Source organism: Mesoplodon bidens (assembly GCF_964165515.1).
Source record: "Mesoplodon bidens genome assembly, chromosome: X".
Classification (NCBI taxonomy): Eukaryota; Metazoa; Chordata; class Mammalia; order Artiodactyla; family Ziphiidae; genus Mesoplodon; species Mesoplodon bidens.
Window position 1 is genome coordinate 47,392,205 of NC_138163.1, and position 22,160 is coordinate 47,414,364.

General features: G+C 48.9%; 1 protein-coding gene across 1 annotated transcript in view; it reads right to left on the reverse strand.

The window, feature by feature from the left end:
- Positions 1 to 3,631: 3,631 nt before the first annotated feature.
- The window catches only part of FRMPD3 (FERM and PDZ domain containing 3), a gene marked incomplete at its 3' end in the record, with an annotated part of 36,720 nt that continues 18,191 nt past the window's right edge, over positions 3,632 to 22,160 (reverse strand). The window contains exons 8-10 of the mRNA XM_081222482.1: positions 19,611 to 19,755; positions 8,152 to 8,973; positions 3,632 to 6,576 (exon numbers count right to left, since the gene is read on the reverse strand). Coding sequence (XP_081078608.1) covers positions 3,632 to 6,576; positions 8,152 to 8,973; positions 19,611 to 19,755 — 3,912 coding nt within the window. The remainder of the gene's footprint in view (positions 6,577 to 8,151; positions 8,974 to 19,610; positions 19,756 to 22,160) is intronic.

A 22,160-nucleotide genomic window follows, 5' to 3' on the forward strand; every position in this document is an offset into this window, starting at 1 on the left:
TTTTTTCAGTAAGGAAAGGCGATCCAGAGAGTCTCCACCTACATTTCATTAAGCACCATCCCACTGTTTTTCACATCAGCAATCAGTGTGGTAACAATGCAGAGTCACAAATCATTTCATATTGTGGTTATGTAGGGGGTTCAATCAGATTTTTTTAAAAATCCTTCTCCAGATTAAATCTTTAGATCAGCTCTTTAAGTATAATTGGGAGAGAGAATTAATAACAATTGAGTTACGTTTTTTCTAGTTTGCAAATTAAAAAAATCTTGACTAATGTAACATGCAAATCTATTATTAACTTTTCTGAGTCAATGTTACTAATTACTTCAATATTCCTTTTTAAGACTTGCTATTATATAGCTTTTCTATATTTTTGCTTGTTGTAATCTTCTAATCTCCTTTATATCACCACTTCTCCATTTTATTTATTTTATTTTTTTATTTTTATTAGTTTCTGCTTTATAACAAAGTGAATCAGTCATACATATACATCTGTTCCCACATCCCTTCCCTTCTGCATCTCCCTCCCTCCCACCCTCCCCATCCCACCCCTCCAGGCGGTCACAAAGCACCGAGCTGATCTCCCTGTGCTATGCGGCTGCTTCCCACTGGCTATCTACCTTACGTTTGGTACTGTATATATGTCCATGCCTCTCTTTCGCTTTGTCACAGCTTAACCACTGTGCCACCAGGGAAGCCCCAGTTAATTGTTTTTCTGGGGTTTTATCTTGTTCCTTCATCTGGTACAAAGTCCTCTGCCTTTTCACTTTGTCTATCTTTCTGTGAATGTGGTTTTCCTTCCACAGGCTGCAGAATTGTAGCTCTTCTTGCTTCTGCCATCTGCCCTCTCCCAAACCACTTTAGCCACGACTTTTGCAAACATGAGAAAAAGCATCTGTGCCAAAGCTGTGGAAGGAAGTGACTCATCAGGGCTCCTGTAAATGGTTGTATAGTTTGTACAACCGGCCATCAAAGTAAGTGGGGCTGAAATTACCAATTACCTGTGTGCCCACAGGTCTAGCACCACCCAGAGTACTGTTTCTTTTTTTGTTGTTGCTGTTTTCTAATTCATCATGGTGGTTAGGTGCAGCAGGGAGAATCTTTTTCTAGTTGGCACAAAGGCATCTCATAGGCTAGAGGAGACCTGTGATTACCAGAAGGACCTAGAACAGGAGAAATAGAATCATCGCCCACCATTAGGTAACTCCCTGAAAAGCCAGAGAAGTCAGCTCTGCTTAGGGTCCTGCTGCTTCTATTGTATGGAAATACACCTCTCCCAAGAAATCACCAGAGGCCATTGCAAGGGATTGGCTAGCCTGAGCTACAAGGCAGTCAAGCTACGTTCTGTTGTGACGGGGCACGTTTCAGAGGGAGAGGCCCCATTTCCCAAAGCAACTTGAGAACTGACCTGAATCCTTATTTCCCAATTCCCAGGCTGTCTGGTGCTGAGGAGCACATTGTTTTTATGTGCCCAGCCCGCCCCATCAGCTCTGAGGTCACAGCCATGGTGGCCAGGTAAGCCAAAGGACCCAAGGTCAAGAGAAAGAAGTAGACAGTATCCAAGTCCCATGACCAACAGGAGATTTCTAAGAGGGGCAAAGGGGAGGCGGGAGGAGCAGGGTCCTCATCTCTCCTCAACCACCGGAGCCCAGGTAGATGGGCGCAGAGGCCCGGGGGAGCACTCAGCAACCAACAATTCGAGGACACAAGGACACCCACACAGAGGCACTGCAAAGACTTATTGGGATAGTAAGATGAATAGATTTAATCATTCTTGTTTGAAAAACAAGACATAAATTAGTATATATATAGAATTTATATATTTTATGTAGTATATATAGTATATACAGACATTAGAAAATATGTTCTCTCCGTGAAGCCGAGGGAGAGGTGAAGGATGGCGGTGGAATGAATGACACAGGCGGGGCCTGAGTGGTGAAGGGGCAGGATCAAGAAGTTGGGAGAAGAGGCAGACCATGTCAGCAGGCAGGCTCGTGGTGGTCACGGGGGGCAATGGTTCCCCACTGGCTGCATCTCTGGCCCATTAAACAACTTGGTCCTGTGGGACGAGAGGCAAGGAAGAGGGGGGCTGGCTTTTGCAGAAGGAGCTCCCCTAATCCTTGCCGGAAGGAATCGCCACTCAGGGGGTCCTTTATCGCACTCGGGGATACCAAGGATGGGGGGGTGAAGCACAGTGTACATCTTTATAAAACTCACATAAGAATGGGAGGTTTCACGTGAGCCTCTCACGGAATGATGAAAGAGAGGCAGACACAGGGCACGAGCTTGTGGGAAATGGGGGGTATGGAGAGAAGAGGTGGATGAGAAGCAATCTATACAGAAGAAACATTGGCTTTCTTTGTTCCCTACAATGGGCAATTAGTAGGGACTCCGTGTCTTCACTCCCAGGAACGTTGTAGTGGGGGCGGTGACGGCAGCAGATGTGTGTCAAGGAGGATGCTAAACAGTGTGGATTCCCTTCCAGATGACTCCGGGGGAGTGGGGGTGGGGGGAGAGAGAGAGAGAGAGAGAGAGAGAGAGAGACAGGTGCCAGACTGCACCAGGTAAGGCGCTCAGCTTCTTTTCTTAGAGAGACAAATCCACAGGGTCAATACACAGCCAAAAGCATATACTCAGGGTTAACATAACACGCTAGCTTCCAGAAGTTTAAGATATAGTCATCAACAGCTCCCCCGACCCCTCCCCCCCACCCCCCACCCCCCACCCCCCATCTGTAGCTAAGTCGGACTCCTAAGGACAGTCTATCTGGTAGAGAGATGTTGAGAGAAGCCACACGCTGGCAGCAACAGCCCCTGCGCTGGGCCGGGCCAGGTGGGCTCTGAGGCCTGCGCTGGGTCTCCCCAGGGCAGACGTGTTCACCAGGTACCTTACCCAGAACGAGCGGGATGATCCCAGATGCTTGTTCCCTAGTGGACTGAGCCGCCCTGCCTGTCAGCGAGGGGCAGGGCACTTTGGGGATGGCTGGTGTGGAGCTACTGGGCCCGGGGGTGAGCGCTCCCCGAGGCTGCCAGCCTGCTGGGCCGGCCACAAACAGCTGAGCGTGGCTGTTTTCTGCAGACCCACTACCCGGGCACAGGCCCTCCGGGGTGGCTCCTGCCTAGTGAGTGTGAGCCCAGGGTGGGCGGGCACGTCTGGACTGTGTGCCCGAGCCTCTCCGCTCGCTCGGCGCTGTGGCCTGCTGCTACTGCCACTGCTCCCCAGAGAGGCACAGGAGCCAAGAGGAGCTCAGGGCCCACAGGCCTCCTGCTTTAGGCCCGCCTCCGTCCGGCTCCCACGATGGAGCAGGAAGCGGACCTGATGTCACGTCTCAGCCCTAGAGAAGAGAGGCAATACAGCTCTGTGGCAGGCGTAGTGACCGGGGTCGGGGGGGGGGCCTTGGCCCTCACAGTGACGCCCAGAGGCCAGGGAAGGGGTGAGGATACCCAGGGTGGCGGGTGCCGGGAGCCCTCAGGGACTGCCTCAATGCACAGAGCTGTCACTCCCTGGAGACTGAGGGCTCTGGGACCCTGACTGGCCCAGCAGACACCTATACTCACCACAAGATGCAAAGACCACAAAGCTCAAACCTGGGGCCACAGTTGGGGAAGGGGGGCAGGCCCGGGCAGATGGCCTACTTAATAAGGGTTTTTAAGGAGCGGGTGAATGTGCTCATAACAGTCGCTGAAGCGGGGGAGCCCGGTGTGTGACCCGCGGCCACTGCCTGCTGCTGCTGCTTAAGGCTCCGGGCGGTGGACTCCTCGGCTGCGCGCAGCAGGAAGGTGTAGTTCCTCACCACCTCTTCCACCTTGGCCAGCAGCTCTTGGCGCTGGGCCTCAGAGCGCACGATGAACACCAGCCGCACGAATGTCTCAATGAGGCTGCTCAGCACCTGGAAGCTGCCCGTGATGGCCGCCAGCATGTGAGTGGGGCTCTTGTCCACGTTGGCCACACGGCGGCAGGAGGCCCGGAGCTCCTTGAACTTGAGAGCCAGCTCGAGCTTGTACTCAGAGATCTGGGAGACATAGGGCTTGGGGGCGCGGGCCTCGGGGCTGGCCACGCACTGCCGCAGGACCGTCAGCAGCTCGTTGGTGTCCAGCCGGGCGGCCAGGAAGCCGTCAGGCAGGCCGTAGGCATGGGCCCGCAGGGCGTGGATCTTGGCCAGGCTCCCCTCGAAGGTGGACACCCGCAGGTCGATCTCCTGGGTGCGGGAGGCCTCCGGGCTGCTGCAGGTGGCGGCATCCAGCACCTGCAGGGTCCTGCTCACCACGGGCACCACCTGCTCGTCCAGCTTCATGCCGGGCAGGATCTTCATGGGGATGGAGTAGGAGAGCTCGTCCTTGCCGTCGCTGGTGTCATCCGCCATGTCACACTTGCGGTAGTAGAAGCAGTAGCGGATGGAGCAGCACTTGCTGCTCTCGCTGTCCTCGTCCAGCTCCACGGGCTTCCGGTACACCTCTTCCGGCAGTGAGAACACGGCCATCTGTCTGGGGCCTTTGGTCTCAGGGGCAACGTGGACGTAGGAGGGGTCTCCCAGGGTCGGGGATTCCAGCGACTTGCTTTTGGGACCCACGCCTAGGGGGTGGCCTGCCTCTACCTCCTTGGCCTCCCTGGGCAGCATGCCCAGAGGTGGGTGCGGGTAGACATCCGAGGTCAGCGAGGCCCTGTCGCCCTGGTCCAGCTCACTGATGCTGTAGCGGCGCATCAGCTTCCTGTAGTTGGGAGCTCCTAGACACTCGCCCCCCGAGGCACATGTGGTCAGGCATGAAACCCCGCTCTCAGGGTCCGATCGGCACTCTCGGGATTCCAGGCTGGTGGAGCGGATGCGCCGGACACTGGTGGGGCTGCCGAGGCTCAAGCCTGGGCCGGCCTCTGGCTGCCTCTGGGTAGGGGGGACCCTGTCCCTCTCCCTCCCCCCGAGGCCAGGCACCGGCGTCTGGGGGGCCTGAGGCCGGGCCCCCCGGCACATGCGCTTGCAATCACAGCTGCGCCTCTGCTCTCGGGACATGCCAGGCCCCTGCTGCACGGGGCTGCTGCGGAGCTGGCAGCTGCAGCGGCCTGGAGCTGGGGGTTGCAGGTACTCGGTGCCCGACAGCTCCCCCTGGCTTGGTGGCTTGAGAAGTTCCTCAAGGAACTCCAGCTCATACTGCTTCACCTTCTGCAGCTGGGCCTGCCGCTCATCGGTCTCCTTCTTCTGGCGGGTTGGGAAGGTGGCAGAGAATAAGTTGCGGAGCCGGAAAGGACCCCGGGACGATTTGGGTTTGGTGGGGCCTTCGGAGGCCAAGTGGGCTCCATCCAGGGTCGTTTCGATCTTTCTGGAGGGCATGGTGCTCACCTGCCGGCTGGCAGCCTGAGGCCTCAGTGGGCTCTGGCCTCGCTGCTGACAGCTGGGGCTCTGGCCTCGCGGCGGGCAGCTGGGGCTCTGCAGAACCATGGGGTAGCCGGCTCGGGGGACCAGGCTGGTGTCTTCAAGCTTGCTGCTTTGGGGGGTGCTCTCCAGCTGCCCCTTCTCCCCCTGGCCGGAGATGGTGCCCTGCTTGTGCAGGGAAGGCTTAGCACCCTCAGGCCCACCCTTGCCTGCCACCTCCCCAGTACCTTGCTTGCCCATTGACTCTCGACTCGCTCGAGAAAGATAGCTTTTGGGAGGGAAACTTTGAATAAGCAGCCTGTCCTCTTGTGAGGAGAGGTGCAGGCTATCAGCTCGGCTGCCTGTGGGTGCTCTGGAGCTGGAAGAGACCTCTGGGCTCAGCTGCGGCTGGGAATTCCGTGAGGCCTCTGGAGCACTGGGACTCATTTTGAACTTAAGATTCTTATTGGCACTGCCGCTCATCATGCTAACTTCTGGCCTTCCCATACTGACCTCTGACCTCCCCATGCTGGCCTCTAACCTCTCCCCACTGTTGGGGGGGCTCCCTAAGGCCCCGCCAGGGGTAGATAGACTCTTAGTATGAACCACCTGCTGTAGGGTGGCCGAGATGATGGCTGGGGTCACACTGCCCTTTGGGTCCAGGATAAGCTTGGGGCTCAACCTGACCTCCTTGGGCAGGCTCTCCCTTAGCTCAGGGACCTGCTCTTCACTGAGGGACGGTGTGGCCACCCTCAGTGACATCTCTAGGCCTGCCCGAGTGTGGCCAGGCCCTTTGTCCTCAGGAACTGGGGACAGCAGGCTCAGATTCTTCTGCTCACTCAGCTGAGGGGACAGTGCTGGGTGCACAGCCAGAGCGTACGTTTGCTCGTGCTGTGGCTGCGCCTCAGACGGGGGCACCTTCCTCCGAGCACCAGGGGTGCCAGGACTCTGGCCTGTGACAGCTGGCTGGAGGGATGGGTTGGGATCTGGGCGCCCGAGAGAGTAAGGGGCCGTGAGAACGGCCTGGGCTGCACAGCTCTGGATCCGGAAGGGCAGGTCCTTGCGGGCCAGGAGGCTGTCCTTGTTGAGATGCTGGGCCAGGAAGTAGGTGGTATTCTGGTGTTGCTTCATGGCTGACATCACCTCCGACATGTCCGTGAGCTCCGAAGAGTTGGTTTCGTGGCCTGAGTCCAGCGATGATTCAGGGGTGATTGTGGCCAGCACAATCAGACCTGGAGGGACAGGGATAGGGTCTGCAGCATTTACTCATGTCAAGTCCTTTCCAACCATATGTAGAGAGTCTATGAGGGTCGAGGTTAGTCAGCAGGATTTCAAGCTGGAGAAAACCAGTCAGGCCTGGGGGGCCTGCAGGGCTGAGGGTGGGAGGTCGGGAGGGGAGGGGACAAAGAAAGGCAAGCCGGGAGAGGGGTGATGAAGGGCTGGAATCCGAAAGAGAAACAAAAGAGGCCTAGAGAAGATCTGGGCAGTTTGATGGCAAATTAACATGCAAATCATAGGCAAAACAATATGCTAATCATCACTATTTTTAGATTCAACAGCTAGGAAATTTTTGTTAATTGTCCTGAAGAGAGCCAGCAAAGAGAGCTCCCTCTCTCTCTGGCCCTCCTCATCTGGCCAGGCCTGCCTACAGTCCCTGCAGCTGAGGCCATTTAGCTGAGCGTGGCCTCTCTCTGGCTATCACATGGGCCTCTAGCCTGGGAGCAGCCAGTGCTTGGAGCTCCAGACTCTGAGCAAAGAGAAATGCCAGGTCTGGGGGCCGAACACATGGGGGCTGCCCGACACCAAGGATGCGCTCACATACAGAAAAGGCAGGTACTCGCCCTGGTCAGCGAGGCTCCCTCTGACCCCAATTGCTTCACCCTCTCTGTCCCCACTTGCCCTCGCCTCACAGGCTTTCTCATATGCCTTATTCCTCCCAATTTCCTTCCTGTCACTGTATCACTGACCTCTTTGTTTGAAGGCGTATGTGTGTGGAAGGATGTATGTGTGACTATGGGTGCATGTCTGACATCTGTGTTTGTCTACAAGATGGATGTACGTGGGTCTATAACAGGGAATAGCATGCATGCTGTATAGTTTGCCCACCAAATAATAATAATAGTGGCTACCACTTACTGAGTCCCTACTATGTGCTAGGAAGTGTTTATGTACTTTGCATGAATGATCTCATTTAATCCTCACAACAACCCTACGTGATAGGACTATTGTTCTCAAATCCATTTAAGATGACAAAAGTGAGGCTCAGAGAGGGTTAAGTGCCAAAGCAAAGGTGACACTGAAAGTGTTGAAGAAGCCAGGACTTGGATGCGTCTGACTGAGAGCCAAAGCTCTTAGGCGGATAAAGGCCTCAGCCCTGAGCGGTGCGGGCTCCTGGCTCCCCTGATCCCAGGTCCCTAGGTGGTTAGTTGGTCATTTTGTTTTTCTTCCAGTCATATGCATGCTGGATGTTCTTTGCCTGTCTTCTATATCTCTCACAATCTTGCTCTGATCCTCCATCCTGGCCTGGCTCCGTAGCTGTCACAGCCCCAGTGCCTGGGGTCCATCGGCAAGACATTTCCAAAGTGATGGAATGGTGAGAGCCAGAGCTCTAGCGGGGGCTGAGCAGCAGATCCCTGCCGCAGCTTCGTCGATCCCCCGACCCTACCTAAACTGCCTCTGGCCCATGCACTGCCCTGACACACCACGCTGACTTTGACCTCTGCTTGGGAAGAAGAAATGTCACCTGCTGGGCCTGCCTGGCCAGGAGAAGGAAAGGGAGGCAAGAGGGAGGAGGAACGCGCTGTTACCTGCAGTCTGAGGGGCTGGGGGGTGTGGTCCATCCTCTGAGGCTGCCAGGGCTTCCAGAGCCTGCAGAGTGGACACCAGGGCATCATCTAGCTCCTGGGCATGATCTCGGACTGTCCGGGTCTGCACGCTGTCAATCAGTGTCACCGGAATCTCATCATACAGGAGCCCACGCAGGTGGCGTCCTTGCTCCTGGCTCTGGACGGCCCGGCGCTTGGGGTCCTCTTCATCAGAACTGTTGTCTCGGAAACCAGGAGGTGGGGCAGCAATGGAAGGCAACAGCGAAGTGCTCTCATCTTCCTCCTCTTCCTCCTCCTCACTCCCGGGGGGTGGGAGGGACATCAAGTCTACCATATTGTCACGAGAGGAGCCAGACCTCCCACCTTTGCGAGGGCCCAGATGCTCCTGGAGTTTGGCTTTGCAAGAGTCACAGTAGAAATTCAGGGCTTCAGCCCCAAGGGAATTTTCCAAAGTGTAGGACCGGGCCCTGCTGGCACAAGGCTCATGGTCTAGGCTAGCTGCATCAAAGTCATCAGGGATCACATCATAACCTTGGCCAGAACTCTTGGACGTGGGGTCAGACTTGGTCCGGGGCCTGGTCTCCTCAAAGAAGATTAAGTTCTCATTGACATCTGTCCGGCTTTCCTGATCCTTCCTTTGTTCCCGCATGTGGAGGTAGCAAAAGCTGACAAGCTCAGAGTCGGCAGGCGGGGGCGTGCAGCGGCTCGACTTCCTGGGGCTGGTGCCCATGCTGCCCACATAACTACTCTCCTTTTTCCCCAGGTGGCCCCCAGTGACAGGGCGGTGGGCGCTGTGCATGTAATCTAAACCCAGAAAGAGAATCAACACATGAGCCCTGGTGCTGAGGACTGTGGCTGAGTTTCCTTGGAGTCTCGGGCCTGGGTCTCTGGTGCCCAGTTGGGTGGTAGGTACTGAGAGGGAGCATTATCTGGCTGCTAGAGAGGAGGGGAAGGGGCAGCCATGCTGCTGTTGCCCCTGAAAGTAAAGTGAGTAGAATCAAATGGCCTGGGCTGCTAATAGCCTCATCACCGGTGAAATGGGAAAAGGCATGGGCTGGGGTGGGGGTGAACACCTTGGTATCTGGGCACAGCTGGACACTTACACGGGTATGTCTGGTCTGAGAGTCAGCTCTAGGGTGAGGTTTGTTTTATGTCCCCCCTGGAACTGTCCCTGTCTCAAACCCCACTCTATTCAGAATCTGTCCCACCCCCAGTGCTCTGTTACACTCGTGTTATGCTGGATCTCTTGAGGCAGAAGGAAATGAATCTGACAGGTTAGTAGTGGTTCAGTGGGCAAGTGTAAAATAGGCTAGTACAATCCCAAGAGTGTGTATTCCAAAGAGGATTTTCGATGGAGGGACGCTAAAAGAATAGAGCTCGGGCTTCCCTGGTGGCCCAGTGGTTGAGAGTCCGCCTGCCGATGCAGGGGACACGAGTTCATGCCCCGGTCCGGGAGGATCCCACATGCCGCGGAGCGGCTGAGCCCATGAGCCATGGCCGCTGAGCCTGCACGTCCGGAGCCTGTGCTCTGCAACGGGGGAGGCCACAGCAGTGAGAGGCCCGCGTAGAGCAAAAAAAAAAAAAAAAAAAAAAAAAAAAGAATAGAGCTCTACTAGTAAAATTCAGTGCATCTGAATGTGTAAAGCATATGAGGGATACGCTGGGATGTGGGAGGAGGGTGGGGGGAGCATTTTTGTCAATTCCTCAATTCATAGCATTTCTCTGTATTCATACAGGGCTAGCCTGCCTGCTCTACATACATGTAGCAAAATGTTCTAGTCAACAGTTTTAAACAGTGGTAAGTGTGTGCATCTGAGAATTATCCATAACAAATGCTTTCTTTCTGGTTTCTCTCTTTTAGTCTGTTTTGGGGACCCCTTCCCATGTTATCTGTGAGAATATACTCAGACAATGCCAATTCCCTTTGCTATCAGCAGACAGACAGACAGATGGCAGGCATTAACTTAGGCTAAGGTCATACACATGATCCTATTTAATCCTCACAACAAGGCAGTGAGGTAGGTGCTATCATTATCCCCATTTTACAGACAAAGAAACTGATCCATTCGTTTTGTGACTTACACAAGGTCGCATGAGTTGTAAATGGCAGTATGGATTCTTTTTTAATTTTTTTTTTGGCCACGCCACGTGGCTTGTGGGGTCTTACTTTCCTGACCAGGGATTGAACCTGGGCCCTCGGCAGTGAAAGCACAGAGTCGTAATCACTGGACTGCCAGGGAATGCCCTGGCAGTCTGGATATGAGCCCAGGTTTGAGGGTCTACAAAGCCCATGTTGTTTTGTTTTTTTTTTCTTAAACATCTTTATTGGAGTATAATTGCTGAAACACACCACATGCTTTGGGCCTTAAGTAATAACAAGGTGAAATAAGAAATTAACCAAGTGCAAAACTTGCTGTCTTTCAAGTGAATTTTAGGGCTTTGATTTATTGTTTATGAAGGAAGTAGGCACTACTTCCTCAGAAGACAAGAATCAGCATTTGTAGAAGATAAAAGGGAGCCAGGTGCCTATTTCTGGATTCATTTGTAAAGCTGTGTGGGCGAGTGTAAAAAAAAAAAACAACAACAGAGAAAAACAAGCGCAACCATACCCTGGGGGCCTTTCTCTCATTTCCTAGGTTATATACAGTGTATTTTTTTTTGAAATATGCATTCTTTGTTTTTACATCTTTATTGGAGTATAATTGCTTTACAATGGTGTGTTAGTTTCTGCTTTATAACAAAGTGAATCAGTTATACATATACATATGTTCCCATATCTCCTCCCTTTTGCATCTCCCTCCCTCCCACACTCCCTATCCCACCCCTCTAGGTGGTCACAAAGCACCGAGCTGATCTCCCTGTGCTATGCGGCCGCTTCCCACTAGCCATCTATTTTACGTTTGGTAGTGTATATATGTCCATGCCACTCTCTCACTTTGTCCCAGCTTACCCCTCCCCCTCCCCGTGTCCTCAAGTCCATTCTCTAGTAGGTCTGTGTCTTTACTCCCGTCTTGCCCCTAGGTTCTTCATGACCATTTTTTTAAATTCCGTATATATGTGTTAGAATACGGTATTTGTTTTTCTCTTTCTGACTTGCTTCACTCTGTATGACAGACTCTAGGTCCATCCACCTCACCACAAATAACTTAATTTCGTTTCTTTTTATGCAACGCCCATGTTTTTTAACCATTACCCTATAGTTCATCATGGTTCTCAAGATGCTGGGAAAAAAATCTCAAATGCCCTTCAAATTCCAGCTGGACAGGGTCAATGTGTCAGTGTTGCTTTTCATTAGTGCTTACAGCCATCACAAAAGCATGGTGCTGTCACTTAACAATAGAGCCCTGAAATACACGAAGCAAAACCTGACTGAATTGAAAGGAGAAATACACAAGTCGAATTGAAAGGAGAAATACACAAGTCAACGGCAACAGTTGGATTCTTCAATACCCTACTTTCAATAATGGATAGAACAACTAGGCAGAAGATCAACAAGGAAATAGAGGACCTGAACAGCACTATAAACCAACTAGACCTAATAGAAATCTATAGAATATGTCACCTAACAGTAGCAGAATGTACATTCAGCTGAAACATTCTCCAGGACAGACCATATGTTAGGTCATAAAATAGACTTCAATGAATTTAAAAGGAATGAAATCATATAACGTATGTTTTTTGAGCACAACAGAATTAAATTAGAAATTAATAACAAGGAAATTTGGGAAATTCATATATGTGTGGAAATTAAATAAAACATTCCTAAATAACCAATGGGTCAAAAGAGGAATCAAAGGAAATTCGAAAATACTTGGACATGAATGAAAATGAAGACAGCATATGAAAACTTATGAGATCTAACTAATGTAGGGTTTAGAGGGAAATTTATAAACACCTACATTTAAAAAAGAAGAAGGATTTCACATCAATTACCTGACCTTCCACCTTACAAAACTTGAAAAAGAAGAGCGAACTATGGGAATTCCCTGGTGGTCCAGTGCTTAGGACTCCACGCTCTCAGTGCTGTGGCTCAGGTGCAAGCCCTGGTCAGGGAACTAAGATCCTGCAAGCCACACAGCACAGCCAAAACCAAAACAAAACAAAACAAAGCAAACAAAAAACAAACTAAACCTAAAACAGAACAGGCAGAAGGAAAGAAATAATAAAGTATAGAGGATACAAAAATGGAGAAAAATCGACGAAACTAAAAGTTGGTTCTTTGAAAAAATCAGTAATAATAACAAACCTTTAACTGTACAGACCAGGCAAAAAAGAGAAGATTCAAATTACTAAAATCAGGAATGAAAGAAGGGACATCACTGCTGACTCTACAGGTATGGAATCATTTATAAGGTGAATATTTTGAATAAACTTATGCCAACAAATTAGATAACCTGAGATAAAAGGACAAATTCCTAGAAATACACAAATTACCCAAACTGACTTAAGAAGACAGAAAATCTGAATAGGCCAATAACAGGAAGATAAACTGAATTAGTAATTAACTCTCCCCAAATCAATCAGGTCAGTCAGTCAGTCAGTCCAGGCCCAAATGGCTTCACTGGTGAATTTTGTCAAATGCTCAAAGAAGCATTTATAGAAATTTTTCAAAAACCCTTCCAAGAAATAGAAAAGGAAGGGATACTTCTCAACTCATTTTGTGATGCCATAACTTGCTACCATAACCAGACAAAGACATCACAAGAAAACTACAGACCAATATTTCTTATGAATTTAGATACAAAATATAATATAGATCTCAACAAAATACTAGCAATCTGAATCCAGAAACATATAACAAGAATTATACACCATGACCAAGTGGGATTTACTGCAGGAATGCAAGGTTGATTTAACATCCAAAAATCAATTAATGTAATACACCATGTTAATAGAACAGAGGACAAAAGCCACATGATCATCTCAATAGACACAGAAAAATCACTTGACAAAGTCCAACACCTTTCATGATAAAACTCGACAAAATGGAACTTCCTCAACACGATAAAGGTTAACTATAAAAAAACCTAAGCTGGGCTTCCCTGGTGGTGCAGTGGTTAAGAATCCACCTGCCAATGCAGGGACATGGGTTCAAGCCCTGGTCCGGGAAGATCCCACATGCCGCAGAGCAACTAAACCCGTGTGCCACAACTACTGAGCCTGCACTCTAGAGCCTGCAAGCCACAACTATTGAGCCCATGTGCCACAACTACTGAAGCCCATGCACCTAGAGACCATGCTCCGCAACAAGAGAAGCCACCACAATGAGAAGCCTGTGCACCTCAACGAAGAGTAGCCCCCGCTCACCGCAACTAGAGAAAGGCCGCGCACAGCAACGAAGACCCAAAACAGCCATAAATAAATAAACAAACAAGTAAATAAAAACAAAGCTAACATCATACTTGATGGTGAAAGACTGAAAGCTTTCCCTCTAAAATAAGGAAAAGTCCAGAATTTCCATTTTCACCACTTCTATTCAACACCATACTTGGATTTCTAGCCAGGACAATTAGACAGTAAAATGAAATACAGTCATCCAGACTGGAAAGGAAGAAGTAAAACTATCTCTATTTGTAGATGACATGATCTTATATAAAGAAAAATCCCAAGGAATCCACTAATAAGCTATTAGAACTAATAATCTCAGCAAGGTTACAGGATAAAAGCTTAATATACAAAAATCAATTGTATTTTTATGCACTAGCAATAAACAATCTAATAGTAAAATTAGGAAACAATTCTATTTATAATAGCATCAAAAAGAATAAAATACTTAGGTATAAATTTAATAAAAGAAGTACAAGACTTGTATACTGGAAACTACAAAACATTTGTGAAAAAAATTTGAAGAAGATTTAAATAAATGGAAAGACACTCTATGTTCATGGACTGGAAGACTTAATATGGCTAAGATGGCAATACTTCCCAAATTGATCTACAGATTCAACACAGTCCCTATCAGAATCCCAGCTGACTTTGTAGAAACTGATAAGCTAATTCAAAAATTCACATGGAATCACAAGAGACCCAGAATAACCAAAACAATCTTAAAAAGAAGAACAAAGTAGGAGGACTCATACTTCCCAATTTTAAAACTTAACTACGAAGCAATGGTAATCAAAATTGTGGTACTGGCATAAGGCTTAGACATTATAGGTTATATGGAGTAGAACTGAGAGTCCAGAAATAAACTCTCTTTTATGGTCAAATAGCCCAATTTAAAAATGAGCAAAGGATTTGAATAGATATTTCACCAAAAAAGATATGCAAATGGCCGATAAGCACACGAAAAGATGCTCAACATCACTAATTATTATGGAAATGCAAATCAAAACTACAGTGAGATACCACTTCACATCCGCTACAATGGATATAATAAAAAAGATGAACAATACAAGTGTTGGCAAGGATATGTTGAAATTGTAACCCTCCAACATTTCTGATGGGAATGTAAAATGATGCAGTCACTTTGGAAAACAGTTTGGCAGTTTCTCAAAATTAAACATAGAACAGCAATCTTACTTCTAGATATAAATACCCAATAGGAATGAAAAAATGCTTCCCTACAAAAACTTGTACATCAATGTTTATAACATCATTGTTTATAATAGCCAAAAGGTGGAAACAACCCAAATGTCCATCAGCTGATGAATGGATAAACAAAATGTGGTCTATCCATACAAAGGAATATTATTAGTCAACAAAAAGAAATGAAGTACTGATACATGCTACAACATGGATGACCCTTGAAACATTATGCTAAGTGAAAAAACCAAGCTACAAAAAGACCATATATTATATGATTCCATTTATACAAAATGTCCAGAATAGGCAAAGCTATAGAGACAGAAAAGTCAATTAGTGGTTGCTTAGGGCTGGGTGGTGATTTGGGGGTGGGGGAATGGGGAATGAGTGCTAATGGGTACGGAGTTTGTTTTAGAAGGGGTGAAAACATTCTAAAACTAAATTGTGTCAAGGGACTTCCCTGGTGGCTCAGTGGCTGAGAATCTGCCTGCCAATGCAGGGGACATGGGTTCGAGATCTGGTCCGGGAAGATCCCACATGCCACGGAGCAACTAAGCCCGTGCACCACAACTACTGAGCCTGCGCTCTGGAGCCAGCGAGCCACAACTACTGAAGCCCGCGCACCTAGAGCCCATGCTCCGCAACAAGAGAAGCCACTACAATGAGAAGCCTGCGCACTGCAATGAACTGCAATGCCGCAACTAGAGAAAGCCTGTGACCCAACACAGCGAAAAATAAACAAATAAATAAATTTATTTAAAAAATTGTGGCAAGGATTGTACAACTCTGTGAATATATTAAATACACTCAAAAACACTGAGTTGTGAGCTTTAAATGGGTGAATTTTATGGCTTAGAAATTATGTCTAAATAAAGTTGTTTATTAAAAAAAAGCACAGCCCTGGGTACATGATGAACTCCCAATCATTATAAAAAGAGCAAAAATGTGCTCTGTACTTGAAAGGACCTTATGGGGTTTATCTCACATGATCCTGTCAATCCCTCATGAGGTAGGAACTATTATTATCCTCATGGTCACACAGCTGGGATATGGCAGAGCAGGGACTGGAACCCAAGTCTTTCTGATTTCAGATCCCAACCCCTGCTGTTTTCCATAAACCATGTTGCCTCTCTGTACAGTCAATGTAACCACATTGAGTGGGTTCAATTTAGATCACAGTGGCTGTATCTAGGGAATTCTGGGTCATCTGGAGGAGTAGTATGTAATGACCTCTGTGCCTTAGGTAAGAAGTGCTCTAGGGGAGCACTGAGCCAGGAGCACAAACTATCAGTTCAGGAAGTCTCTACCCGCAGGCACTGTCCATGGGTCCTGGCCATGTACCCGTGCTAACTCCCTGTGACACAGCTGAACAATCAGCATAGCCAGCCTGGCAATAAGCTGCCATCAGAGGTGGCTCCCAGGGGCATGTCCAATAAGCAGGTGGTGACTTCTCTCAGACAAGATCTAGAAGTCTGAAGGTGGCTTCCCTCCCTGCAAGATGGAAACATCTCCCGACATCAGGTTATCAAGGCCAGGTGATGCACAGCCTGCCACTCGGTACTGTGATTTGCAGATCCAAGGAGCAGCATGGGGCTGTGTGGAGGAGAAAATGTGCCTGGAAAAGCCCAAATCTCCTCTGGACAGGTTAGAAATGCCAGTAAAGCCAGGTGTGGTAGGCTGATGGCTGGGACAGCGTGCCTCTCAGATTGTGAATCTGCTGTAAATTGCTCCTCAGCTTTCCCCAAGAGGGATGCCCTAGTCTGTGGCTGTGTACTCAACCACTCGGAAGGCTGACTTAAAAGGAATGCTTGCAAAGAAACAGGACGGTGATCCAAGTAGATCAGCATATATATATGCTCAAATATATATCTCACATACACACACACATGCACACACACACATACACACAGCACGATGTTGACCCAACCAGCTTTCTATTACTTGGCCTTGCTGTATTCTATAGTCCGATGATCATTACTGGTTATAATGACCTAGAAGACTTGGAATACATTCATGTTCTTTCTGAATCATCATTAAAAAAAAAAAGAGTCTGTTATGTTCAGTCTAGCTTTAGCACTCTGCATGTTGTGGAGTTTTAACTTCATGAAAATCAGTAAGCCATGCATGGGCTATGTAGTAGCCCTTAACCAGAATATTCAATTCACTAGACCAAACTGTTTTCTAACCATGGGAGAAAATGTAGAGTGCGTTCCTCCAACTGTGGTCCCAGTTGGGGCCCCCAAAGCCTTATTTTCCTGGATTTCCCCAGGACACAAGCGAATTCAAGGCTGGAGAGATGGTAGCTGCCTCTGGACTTCCCACCAGTGGTACAGCTGGAGAACTGGTATTTCTCTGAGCCTTTCTCAAGCCCAGGTGTTGTTCTGTTGTGTCAGCTGAATTTCCCCTAAATAAATGCAAATGTACTTGCTGCATTGACATTATCCCTTTAATCATCTGTCCATATTCCCCCACTAGACTGTAAGCTTGGTGAGGGCAAGGACCACACCTGTTACTCATGGCTCTATCCACAATGCCTGGCACATAATGAATACTCGAGAAATAGTTGCTGGGTGAATAAATGAAATACCTACTGTGGGGAAACTACTGATAAAGCCTAAGAGGTAATCCCTTCCTTCCCACTTCCCCCTTTTCCTTTTGTTTTCCCGGCCTCAAAGGATAGGTGATGCTTTCCTTTTTCCACTTGTGGGTTTAACAGCATCCTTTTGGCCCAGCCAGCTGAGCACTGAGTTGGCTAGCTGGCAGCCAGCAGCTGCAGAGGAACGAGAGTAGAGGGCCAGCCAGAGAGACCAGGCCCTGAGTAGGCTGGAGTTTTGGCCCCCGAGGGAAAAGCCCAGCTGAGGTTGGCAGGATTCCTGTTCCCTATAGGCCTTTGCTGAACAACAGTTAGCACTGGGGCTTCTGTTTTGAAATGAAAGGGCGGGCCAATGGAGGAAACCCATCTCACTTTGTACCAGGGACTGATGGCCCCTCACTGTAGCCTGGGCAGAGGTCTCCTCAGCGGTGCTGCTTGCTGTCCCCCTTGCCCGTCCTTGGGGCCATGGGATAAGATGTGCATACCAGCCCCCGAGAAGCGGAGCTGTGCGGCTCACCCTGTCCCACTGGCCAAGAGCACTGGGTGGCTGCTGTTGAACCCAGCATCTAACAGTCCCAAATGCCACACATCTGGGCCCCAAGCGTGGACTCAGAGCCTTGGGGAAGTGAAGCACTGCAAACAGCAGGGACACCACTGTTGTCCATGTGGCTCCTGTATGGACAGAGAAGCCTTGTGCTACAGGCAGCCTGAGCCCCCATCACTCTGCAGGCCCAAGGGGGCTCTCAGGAATCAGAGAGGGGCTCTAAAGCCATGCCCAGCGTTTCTAGAAGTCTCCTTTCCAGGCTGCAACACCTCCAAGAGAAATCGATTTGCCTTTGGAACAGCTTCCCTCTTCCCTTTCTCCCTCTCTATCCTGCTCAGTAAGAGGTATCATTGGGTGTGATGACAGAGAGGAAGACCACAGGGGACACTGACAAAGCTAGTGCTGGCCTTGCCTTCCTTTGGCCATCAGAGCTTTGATAGTACAGATGGCCACCTGCTTCAGAGCTATTCACCTGGAGGCGTGTGGCAGCTCAGCCCCTGGGCTTCTTCTATTCTAAGTCAGTTCCTTTGCTTCTCTATGTGGAGCCTCCTTCATATGCTTTGAGGCCGCCTATCCTTTCCCACATCTGTGGTGGATTGCCTTCTAATTCCTGTGGACGTGATGAGATGTAAACGTGGGCCTGTCACGACGTTCGTGATGAAGAGATCATGAGGTGAGAGGGTGGGTGTAGGTACACGGCCCACGGGGTGCTGGTCATCCATCAGGAGTGTGTTTCTAGGGGCTTCCCTGGTGGTCCAGTGGTTAGGACTCCGCGCTTCCACTGCAGGGGGCCCTGCAGTGGATCCCTGGTCGGGGAACTAAGATCTTGCAAGCTGTGCAGCATGCCCCCAACAACCAAAACAAAAAAAAAAAAAAAAAGGAGTGTTTCTACTCTCAAACTCCTCGCTCTAGATCACATGTGACTACGCCGTAAACCAAGACAGCCTTGAAGAGAGAAGAAAGAGTCAAGCGGCAAGGCAAGTGGATGGAGCCATCAGCACGTGAGGAGGGTGACTCCTGGGTGGTCAGTCTCAGCTTCCGCCCGTGATGTTTGGGTGCAGGGATGGGGAAAGCCTCGGATCTAATATGTAGAGTACCTGTTCTTTGGGTCTCCCCCTTCTCCTCCTACTTTGGTTCGGGGCAGCAGCATCTGGACTGGGCCGATTTGTCCTGAGGCCCCTGTTTGTGTCATCACCAGGACAGCCCTGACGGGTGGCTGTACTGAGTTGCCTAACTGGGAAGCCTTCTGTTTGGGGGCAGCACTTGACCCTGTTCTTAGTGATCGTCCCCTCCTATCTCCAAGCCTCCTGCTGGACTGCATTCTGGGCCTGCACAGCCTTTCCTACCCCAGCCTTCCTTGGCCTCTTACTTCAGGCAGCTCTGTCAATGCCGACTCTGATGGACAAAGAAAGGTTTTAGCTTCATTTTCCACCTCCACTTTCAACTAAGCCAGAACACCCGTGCATCTCTCTTAGATCACTGTAGCTCTAAAGCTTTGCCATAGATCCAATGCAATTCTCGCATTGGCTCTATGTATTGCTCATTTGCTATTTTTATCTTACGTTCCTTGATCAACTCAGACACAAGGTATTGTCACAGGCATCCTTTGTGGGACAGGCCCATCTGAAGGCCAGCTGTCTTTTCCACTGTCTTGTGCCACGTAGGACGCAGTGGTACAGCATGGGTAAACCAGGCGCTGGCAGAATGGGGTGAGCATTCCTCCATGTCTCCAGGGTCCAAAGGGCCTCTGTTACACTGAAAACCGAGACTGAGCCCTACCTGCCTTGATCATTGGAGGTGGAAGAGGCTGGCTAGCGGGCCTGGAGAAGACCATCTTCCTGGAATCCAGCAGGAGGCGGCAGTACCCCGCAATCAGGCAGGCAAAGTTGGTGGCTTCGGGCCACTCCATCAACAGCACCAGAGGCTGGGGGAGACATGGGACCAAATGTGAGGACACAGGAAGGAGCGGAGCAGGTGCGTGTCCAGGAGAACAACAGCAAAGGCAAGATGACTTGCATAGTTATGAGAACATACTTTCTGAACCCCAAATTAAGGCACATAGCCTGACAAATAATTTCTTCTGATTTGAGAATTTATTTATAGTAAACTCTTACCCAGGTATCAAAACTAAATCAACCTTTAATTACACATTTAATGAACCACTTTTACTGAAAAAGACTAAAATAATATAGCATCACATGACTGCTGTGTGGCTGTTTGGGTTTCTGGGGGCTCAGCAGATGTGCAGGCCTGCCAGGAGAGCAGGGCTGAACCTGGGAGTCTAGGCTAGGTTGGGGAACATCCTTGACAGGAAGTTCCTCAAGTGCACAAACTATCTCTTGCTCATCGCTATAACCCGCTATGGTACCCAGAACAGCTCCCCAGACATGGACACTGTGCAATCTGGTTCTCACTGTGTCTTCTGGGCCACAAAGTCTTTATGGTCTGCAGTCCTGCTCAGACCTTCATGCTCTCCCCGTTTTCCTCTGTTTCCCAAAGTTCTCTCACGATGTTAACTGGTGCTCCTTAAAAGAGTTCCTTGGTCAAATATGTGGTGAAACGCTGAGTTAAACAAAGCTATGCAGATAGTTATACTTATGGGAATTCTCAGATCCTTTAATATATTAACGTGCACTGTGAAACTTCAAGAGGGCTTTAGTATTCCAACTTTTTTCAATTATTTGATGGAAAAATCTATTTTCATAGAACATCTCATGGTAGTAGGGTTGCTTTTTCTGTTTTGTTTTGTTTAACCCACGTTGGAAAATACTAGCATACCCTGTTGACTTCTGTTCCTGACCCTAAATCAGTCAAATTAATCTTGGTGTTAGCTAGTTGACTGCTTCAGAGACCTGGCAATGATATACCCAAAAAAATCAGCAGCTTTTTAAGAAACCTTCCCAATATCTGCATTGTAATTTTATGGTTTGAAAATAAAACTGGGTCAGACTGAAGTCAGCTATGAGAGTATTCTCCCTGCCATAGGGCAGTGGCCTCCAGATAAAGACCACTGAAGACTGGCTGAAGAGGGAGCCATGGGGTTGTGGGTCATCTCATCTTTTGAGGGTTCTCGGACCAGGCATTAAGAGCTAAAAGAATTAAGAGCAGGGAATGAGTCTCTTCTCTGACTAGTGAGGGGTGAGGAGTGATTAGGGCCCCCACTAGGGTACTGACAGTAAAAAGGGACATAATGAAGACTTGATGGAACTTGGTCACCAACTAGACTAGCTAGCCTTCTTTGGCCGGATCATCACCTTGCGAACAATTCTGAATCCAAACCAGCTCAGCTTTTAGCTAAAGTTGTACCAGTTTTCTTTGCTATCTCTCAGGATCCTGACACATAGCTGGAGTTGAATATTTTCAGTTTATATAGACCAGGGGTTGGCAAACTTTTTCTGCAAAGGGCTAGATGGTAAATATTTTAGGCCTTGTGGGCCACACAGGCTGTGCTGCAAGACCTCTGCTATTGTAGTGTGAGAAAAGCCATAGATCATCTGTAAGCTAAACAAATGGATGTGATGGTATATTCTAAGAAAACTGTTTCCAGAAATAAGCAGTGGCGGGTCAGGTTTGGTTCATGGGCCATAGTTTGCCACCTGATCTAAGAGAAAAGCTTCTTTCCAGTTAAATACAATTGTCTGTATTCATTTTCACACCTCTCAGCTTGTTTCATTTGTCAACAGTGATCTCCTTGTCCACTGGAAATTCTTCTCTTGGCTTCTGTTTCTGAGAGGTGACACTGTGCTCTGGTTCTATAATCTCTGACCACCTCCATCTCTCTCTCTTCTTCTGCAACCTCCCCACCCGATGTCCCAGGCTCAGTGCTCAGCCCTCAGTTCTCCACGAGGGCATCAACTTTCACTTTTGAGCTGGGGATCCCAAAGTCACCATCTCTAGTCTATTTCCCCCTTGAACTCTTCCTATCTCAGAGCTCGTACAGTGCTGGGTCTATATCATACAATCTCGTGCTGGATCGAATCCTATCTTGAGTTGTTTAATAGTTATTGTTCATCCAATTATACAGCACACCACGGTAAGGCATTCGGATTCTGCCCCACAGGCAATGAGTTAGTGATGCTCGTATGGAACTCATTCAATACCATCAGGAAGAAAAAGGAACCATCCGTACTCGGAAGGGCAATGGCTCCTTTCTCCAGTGAGAAAGGGACCAGGGATGAGATGTTACCTTTGGGTCATCATTTGGAAGGGGCACAGGGGATGTTTGTACCTCCAGTTAACGCATGCTTCTCAATCACAACAGAATGGTCAACTCTGGGTACAACAAAATAGAGACAGAAGGGGAATAGAATGGGGGTGGGGGGAGAATAA